This window comes from Callorhinchus milii, unplaced genomic scaffold (assembly GCF_018977255.1).
Source record: "Callorhinchus milii isolate IMCB2004 unplaced genomic scaffold, IMCB_Cmil_1.0 Scaffold27, whole genome shotgun sequence".
NCBI lineage: Eukaryota > Metazoa > Chordata > Chondrichthyes > Chimaeriformes > Callorhinchidae > Callorhinchus > Callorhinchus milii.
In genome coordinates this window covers 1,335,790-1,343,982 of record NW_024704768.1, presented here as the reverse complement: position 1 = coordinate 1,343,982, position 8,193 = coordinate 1,335,790, and the positions used below count along the sequence as shown (strand labels likewise).

Genomic DNA, 8,193 nt, shown 5'->3' with positions numbered 1-8,193 from the left:
CCCCCAGGTGGCTGTGTGAAGTGCTTTAAGACATCCTCCCGGCATGAAAGGCGCTGTGTATAAATATAAACTCCGAACCGATTTCTTTGGGGCTCTTTAAAGCATCGCAGGAGGGTCAGAGACCAGAGTCGCTGTGATCCCCTACAAGGGGCTGTGATCCCTTTAAATTCTTTTTTTGCTGCCACAAACTCAATGAGGGAGGGAATGAGTGAGAGGGAGAGAGAGAGTGTGAGCGGTAAATCCCTGAGAGTGAAAGTTGCTCCACAAGAGGTCAAGCAGCTCCTGGTATCTCCCCTCCCTCTAAGGCTCGAGTTGTTGGGAAAGCTGGGATAAGATCTGTTCGTTGTCTATGGCTTTCAGGCTCCGCACATAAAGCCGAATGGGTTGAGGATTCTTCACCGAAACGGACTGATCGGAAGCTTCAAAGAATAAAGAATGAACAACATTAGCAAAGCAGTCAGACACAATTACACAGTCACTACACCTTACTGTATATATTCTGTGAAGCGCTTTGAGGCGTCTAAACGGGGTGATAAGGCGCTGTATCAAACGCGAGGATTATTATTATTACCATTACTGTTGTAACTTAACACTGTGACAATCACAGCCCTAACGGGTAGGGTGGCCTCAACTATCCTGTCTACCCCACATCCACGCCATGACCCGCTCTGCCTCCCCCCACCTCCCAACCTCGCCCGGCTCCGCCACTGCCTCACTCCGCAGCCCCCGAGACCCTCACACACGCCTTCATTACATCGAGGCTCGACTATGCAAACTCACTGCTTGTCGGCCCCCAACTCCTCCCTCCACTGACTGCAGCTCATCCAGAACTAACTGCAGCCCGTGTCCTCTCCCACACCAGACTCGGTGACCCTATCACCCCCACCGGCTTCCCATCACACAGAGGATACAGTTCAAGGTCCTGGTCCTCACCTTCAAAGCCCTCCATGGCCTCGCTCTCCTACCTCTGTGACCTCCTAACCCCCTACCATCCTACTCCCTCCTTCCGCTCAGCGGGCTCTGGCCTGCTTCACATCCCCTGCCTCACCTGCCTCACTACTCTGTCCCCACCCTCTGGAACTCCATCCCGCAGTCCCCCTAATAATATATAAGAACATAAGAATTAGGAGCAGGAGTAGGCCATTCGGCCCCTCGAGCCTGTGCCCCGCCATTCGATAAGATCGTGGCTGATCTTCAGACCTAACTCTGATTACCCGTCCTCTCCCCATATCCCCCAATCCCTCTGTTTTTAAAAAATCTCTCAGTCTCAGCCTTGAAGATGTTCAAGGACTGACATCTACAGCCTTCGGGGGGAGTGAATTCCATAAAGTCACTGCCCTCTGAGTGAAGAAATGTTTCCTCAACTCTGTACTAAAAGGCTGACCCTTAATTTTCAGACTGTGACCCCTGGTTATAGATTCTCCCACCGGGGAAACAGACCCTCAGTGACTACTTTATCAGTCCTTTAAGAATCTTATATGTTTCAATAAGATCTCCCCTAATTCTTCTGTACTCCAGAGAATACAGTCCCAGTTTATTCAGTCTATCCTCACAGGTCAGTCCCCTCATCCCAGGAACTAACCGAGTGAATCTACGCTGCACCCCCTCGAGGGCAAGTATGTCCTTTTGTAAATAAGGAAACCAAAACTGCACACAATACTCTCGGTGCGGTCTCACCAAAGCCCTATACAGTTGCAGCGAGACTTCCCTACTCTTGTACTCTAAACCTTTTGCAATGAACGCTAACTGCCGTTCGCCTTCTTAGTTGCTGCTGCACCTGCAAACTAACTTTTTGAGACTGGTGTACAAGGACACCCCAATCCCTCTGAACACTATCTAATCTCTCCCCCTCTAGAAAATAATCTGTTTTTCTATTTTTGCTACCGAGGTGCATAACTTCACACTTCCCCACATTAAATTCCCTCTGCCACCTACTCGCCCACTCCCCACTCTATTTTTATCTATATCCCGTTGCAATCTTTTTGCATCATCCTCAGAGCTCACTCTCCCACTGAGTTTAGTGTCATCCGTGAATTTAGATACGTTACATTCAATGTCCTCGTCTGGATCATTGATGTAAATTGTAAATAGCTGAGGCCTGAGCACTGATCCTTGTGGCGCTCCACTAGTCACATCTCCTGCCAATTCGAAAATGACCTACTCTTTGTTTTCTACCCGTTGGCCACTCTTCAATCCGTGCTGATATGTTCCCATTTATCCCGTGGGCCTTAACCTTGTGCAATAGCCTTTTGTGCGGCACTTTGTCAAATGCCTTTTTAAAATCTAAATACTACGTCTACGGGTTCCCCCCTCTCTAACCTGTTAGATACATCTTCAAAAAACTCTAGAAGTTTAGTGAAGTTTGACTTCCCTTCTGTAAAGCCGTGTTGACTGCCTAATCTTGTTATGGTTTTCCAGGAATCCCATAACGACATCTTTAATTAAGGACTCAAGAATTTTCCCGACCATATTGTTATAATATGTTAATAATTATAATCCTTGCATTCGATATAGTGCCTTATCACTTACAATTATCATTATTATTCTTATTATATGGAACTCTCAGTCTGGTTTAGATTCACTTAATAAAAATTGCATTTAATGCAGCGCCTTTTCACGTCTTCGCGACATCTCAAAGCGCTTCACAGAACATACTGTAAAGTGACTCCAGACCGTGCGTTTCGTGGGCGAAACGCGGCAGCGTGGCGATGGATTCCTGCATGTGTCAGACGCACGGGTGACCAAAGGAAAAATAGTGTGGGATGAATCGAGACTCACTCGTCGAAATCTGAGCAGACGAGATCTCTGGCTCCATCTTCTGGGGTATCACTTGAAATGAAAGGAGAAAACAGTTCAGAGCAGAGACTGAGCGGGTGAAACAACCAGGAGAGATAATCCAAACACTCAATGTGGTGCCTTTAATATTCGATGGCCTGGTGTCAGCCCGGATCACTCGGTTGGTAACAATCCCTCCTCTTGAGTCAGGAGACTTTGAACTCACTGCCTCTGGTTGGAAGGAACGTATTCTGGGAGGAATCACCAGGAATTATAGCACCTTATCAAGTCTTCGAGAAAGCGCTTCACAGAACATACTGTGAAGCGTAGTGACTGTATATTTTGTGGGCCAAACGCGGCAGCCGATTGCCCACAGAAATGTCCCACAGTCGTGGATTGAAGTGACCAAATTATTATTTTTTAAGTGATTATTACCCCCGGAAAAGCGATCCGCCAATCGACTAACAACCGGGTTCCTACTTACTGTTAGGTAAAGAGAGGCGTCTGTGTGTGTGTCTGTGTGTGTGTGTCTGTGTGTGTCTGTATGTGCATGTGTGTGTGTGTGTCTGTATGTGTGTGTGTGTGTGGTGTGTCTGTGTGTCTCTGTATGTGTGTGCGTGTGTGTGTCTGTATGTGTATGTGTGTGTGTCTGTATGTGTGTGCGTGTGTCTGTGTGTGTGGTGTGTGTCTATGTGTGTGTCTGTATGTGTGTGTGTGGTGTGTCTGTGTGTGTGTGTCTGTGTGTGTGTCTGTATGTGTATGTGTGTGTGTGTCTGTATGTGTATGTGTATGTGTGTGTGTGTCTGTGTGTGTATGTGTGTGTGTGTGTGTGTGTGTGTGTGTGGAATAAGGAAACTTGCCTATGGTTTTGCCCTGACCTGACCCGCCCGGGAACCCGGGTCCTTTTAAGACTGAGAGAGACGAGATGGAGGGAGCGGCAGAGGTTTGGGGTAAGAATTGAAGGCTGGAGAGGGGTGGGGAGCACACGACAAGTCAGAGGGGAAGATGGGAGAGACCCAGAGGGAGTGGGAGGGGATGAGCGTTTGGTGCTGTCAGCGCTAAGGAGAGAGACTTACTCTGGGAGTGAGTCCGACATCGTCTAAACAGGTTCACAGTCCGTGCGATCATCCGCTACAACAGAAAAAGACAGTTACCAACAACAGCTTAGAGTTACACAGCCCCCCCCCCCCCCCAGAGCGCTCGACAGAGACGGAGCACGACTCCGAGCTGGAGGGAGGGAAGGAGGAGGGAGGTGACCGAAGATGGGGAAGGAAGGGTGGTGGAGTGGTGGGGGGGGGGCAAGGCGGAGGGAGGGGTAGAGGGAGAGTGTGACAGAGTTTCGTGGCTGAATTAACAAATAACAACAGCAACAAAATTAAATTTCATCAGTGACCTTTCACGCCATCGGGAGAACGTCCCAGAGATACCTCGACAACGATCAATAATAATAATTATTGAGTGATTAACGCGGTCCAGCAATCCACTCACCCCCGGCTCGGGGCCCGAACCCCTGACCGTCCAGCGCCTTTGGGACGTCCTCCCGACGTGGAAGGCTCCACGTGAGCGTAACCTGGTGTCGGGGGTTGAGTCGGGGACGGCTCGGGGTGAAATAAAACGGCCGCGAGTTTATTGTCACGTCAACGAACGGCGCACTCACCATTTTCTCAAAGTTGACGAGGTTATTGACAAAGGTTTTGTTGCCCTCCTCGATGAAGGTCAGGTCTAGAGAGAGGACACAAGTCGGCTTCAGTCACACTCTCTCTCGCTCTCTCTCTCTCTCTCGCAGAGTCTTTCTTTCTCTCCCTCTCTCTGTCTTTCTGTCTCCCTCTCTCTCTCTCATTCTCTCTCTCCTCTCTGTGTGTGTGTGTGTCTGTGACCCTCTCTCTCCCCCTCTCTCTATCTCTTCAAATCTCTCTTTGTCTCTGACGCTCTTTTTTCTGACTCCCACACCCCCACCTCTCTCTCTCTCTCTCTCTGGATCTCTCTCTCTCTGGTTCTCTTTTCTGACTTTCTCTCTCTCTGAGTCTCTTTCTCTGTCTCTCTCGTTGGGTCTCTCTCTTTCTCTCTGACTCCCTGTCTCTCTCTCTCTCTCCCAAGTCTTCCTCAAGTCTCCCTGCGGTGCGGAGAGAGCTTTACACTGAACCCTTGAAGCTGCTTTGGACCAATATTGACCCCGAAATCCATTGCGTAAAAAAAAACAAGCTAAATAATAATAATAATAATATGAATAATAGCAATAATTTATTAATAATAATATGAATACTAATAATACCAATAATAATACCAATAATAATAATGATCCTTGTATTTCACCCACAAATATACAGTCAATTCACTTTATAGTGTATTCTGTGAAGCACTTTGAGACGTCGAGAAGATGTGATGAGGCGCTGTGTCAAATGCGAGGATTATTATTCATTATTATTATTATTTATTGTATTCCGCACCTTTGATCAGCAGAGGCATGAAGGGCAGGAAGGGGAGACTGAGTTTACCGGCCACCATCCTGTAGGCCCTGTGGTTCCGCGAAGGGTCCTGTGGACAAACAGCGTCGCCCGTCAGTGTCTCTGCTTCGCATTCCCTTCCTCTCTCCCACTCTCCCTCCTTCCTTCTCTCCCTCCACCGCCCTCCCTCCCTCCCTCCCTCTCTCCTTTACTCCCTCCCTCCTTCTCTCCCTCTCTCTCTCCCTCCCTCCTTCTCTCCCTCCACCTCCCACCCTCTCTCTCTCCCTCCACCCCCCTCCCTCCCTCTCTCTCTCTCTCTCTCCCTCACTCCCTCCTTCTCTCCCTCTCTCTCTCTTTCCCTCCCTCCTTCTCTCCCTCCACCTCTCTCCCTCTCTCTCTCTCCCTCTCTCTCTCCCTCACTCCCTCCCTCCACCTGCCTCCCTCTCTCTCTCTCTCTCCCTCCCTCCCTCCTTCTCTCCCCCCCCTCCCTCCCTCCCTCTCTCTCCCTCCCTCACTCCCTCCCTCCATCCCTCCAGGAAAGCGAAACCCAATTGACATGAACACAAACCCAACCACTTGGTGCCATCACTTACCATCAGTCTCTCAAAGCTCTGATACACTCGTCTGGTTTTGTTTGTCAGACCCTGAAACAGCCACAGATCGCACCTTAACAACCTCAGCGTCTTACTTTATAATAATATTGTTAATAATAATAATATCAATAGAACAATGATATTAATAACGATCATCATTATATTGTTATTAATAATAAAAATTATATTAATAATTATGTTGTTATTAATAAAACGATGATGATAGTTATATTAATAATAATAACAATCCTCGCATTTGATACAGCGCCTCATCACTTCGAGACGTCTCAAAGCGCTTCACAGAATACACTGTAAAGTGTACAGACTGTGCATTTTGTGGGCGAAACACGGCAGCCAATTGCGCACAGCGATGCCCCCACAAACAGCTGTGGATTGAGTGACCCAATTTTTCGGGGGGAGGAGGGATTATTACCCCCAGAAAGCGATCCTCCAATTGACTAACAACCGGGTTCCTACTGACTGCTGGTAAACAGAGGAGTGTGTGTGTGGTGCGTGTGTGTGCATGTGTGTGTGCGCGTGCGTGTGTGTGCGTGGGTGTGCGTGTGTGTGTGCGTGTGTGTTTGGGGAGGAAGGTTTCGCCCTGACCTGACCCCTCCGGGAATTGAACCCGGGTCCTCTCGCTTGTGAGGCGAAGGCTCTAACCACTGAGGGACACAGGGAGACTCCACAATAACTGGAGGATGTCTCAAAGTGAAGCGAGGAGACAGGACTCACCTCCCAGGTTTTGCTGAGCCGAGACACAGCGCTGTTACTCAGCCCGAACGCCACAGCAAAAAAAGAATTCATGTTCTTTTGCTCTTTACAACTGGAAACGAGAGAGAGAGAGAGAGAGCACTTAACAATACATCACATTTACACAGCGCTTTTCACGTCAGAAGTTCATCCCAAGGCGCTGGACAGTCAGGGATTTGGACCAGTTATAAAACACTGGTGAGGCCTCAGCGAGAGACTGTGTGCAGTTCTGGGCCCCACACTTTAGGAAGGATGTCAAGGCATTGGAGAGGGCGCAAAGGAGATTGACCAGAATGGTACCAGGAATGAGGGACTTCAGTTATCGGGAGAGGCAGAGAAGCCGCGATTATTGTCCTTGGAGCAGAGAAGGTTAAGAGGAGGGGATTCGATCGGGCGATCAAGGAGAAACTATTCCCACTGGCGGGCGGGTGGGTAACCCGAGGGCACCGATTTAAAATAGTCGTTAAAAGAAACGGAGGGAAGGAGAAATGTCTTCACACAGCGAGTTGTTGGGATCTGGAGTGGTGCCTGAAAGGCCGGTGGAGCCGAGTCACTAACAGCTTTTAAGAGAGAAGTAGATAATTATTTGCGGAGGACAAGTTTGCAGCACTATGGGGAGAGAGCGGGGGAGTGGGGTTGATCAGGGCTATGGGGAGAGAGGGGGGGGGGGAGGTGGGGTTGATTTGAAAGCTCTTTTCAAAGAGCCGACAGACACGATGGGCAGAATGGCCTCCTCCTGTATTATTCTGTGATCCTATGGCCTGAGCTGGGGTTGGGATCAGGAGGGTGTGGAGGGCGAGGAGATTAGGGATGGGGTACTGTGGACCCAGATTCCCACCTGGAGTCAGGGCTGGAGACGCAGTAAAGCTCCCGCTACGAAGCCTTGATCTCGATTGCATCATCGTGTGAATGTTTTTTTGAAAGTTTATTAATAATAATAATCCTTTTGCCTTTGATGCAGCGCCGTATCAGGTCTCAAAGCGCTTCACAGGACGTACCATAAAGTGTGGCGACTGTGTATTTTGTGGGCGAAACTTAAGTACTGAAGAGTTGAAGACGTGTTAGCCCCTTCTCCCCTTCCCCCCACCCCCCCCTCCCGCCCCCACCATCGCCCGACGAAGGTCCTACTCACTAGGCAGCGAGTTTGATGAATTTTTTTGAGCAGTTGAACACGTTTGTCTAAGTCGCTGCACAGACAGATCTCTGTCACCACCCAGAACTGCAGGAGGTTGAAGCGATAGAGATAACGGTCAAAGTTGGCGGTGGTTCCGTGGGGAAACTTCTGTTTCCCGAAAGTGAAATACACCAACTCCACCTGGAGAGAGAGAACGAAAGAGAGAGAGAGAGAGAGAGAGGGAGGGAGGGGGAGAGTGAGAGAGACAGAGAGAGAGTGAGGGAGAGATAGAGAGAGAGTGAGAGGGATAGAGAGAGAGTGAGGGAGAGATAGAGAGAGAGGGAGAGATAGAGAGAGAGAGAGGGGGCGGTGGGAGAGAGACAGAGAGGGAGGGGTGGAGGAATAGAGAGATAGAGAGGGCGAGAGATAGAGAGAGAGAGAGAGCAGCGATCAGGAACAACTTATACAATAATAATAATCCTGGCATTTGATACAGCGTCTCATTACGTCTTCG

The 8,193-nt window shown here is 49.2% G+C and overlaps 1 protein-coding gene across 1 annotated transcript; it reads right to left on the bottom strand.

The window, feature by feature from the left end:
* Positions 1-16: 16 nt before the first annotated feature.
* Positions 17-7,716, bottom strand: LOC103190682 (rap guanine nucleotide exchange factor 3-like). Its single transcript, XM_042344324.1, has 8 exons — positions 7,698-7,716; positions 6,548-6,638; positions 5,813-5,863; positions 5,223-5,310; positions 4,433-4,497; positions 3,852-3,906; positions 2,779-2,829; positions 17-419 (listed from the first exon to the last, which is right to left on the bottom strand). The coding sequence occupies exons 2-8, from the start codon at positions 6,617-6,619 to the stop codon at positions 301-303; spliced, it is 501 nt and encodes a 166-aa protein (XP_042200258.1). The 5' UTR covers positions 6,620-6,638; positions 7,698-7,716; the 3' UTR covers positions 17-300.
* Positions 7,717-8,193: the final 477 nt, after the last annotated feature.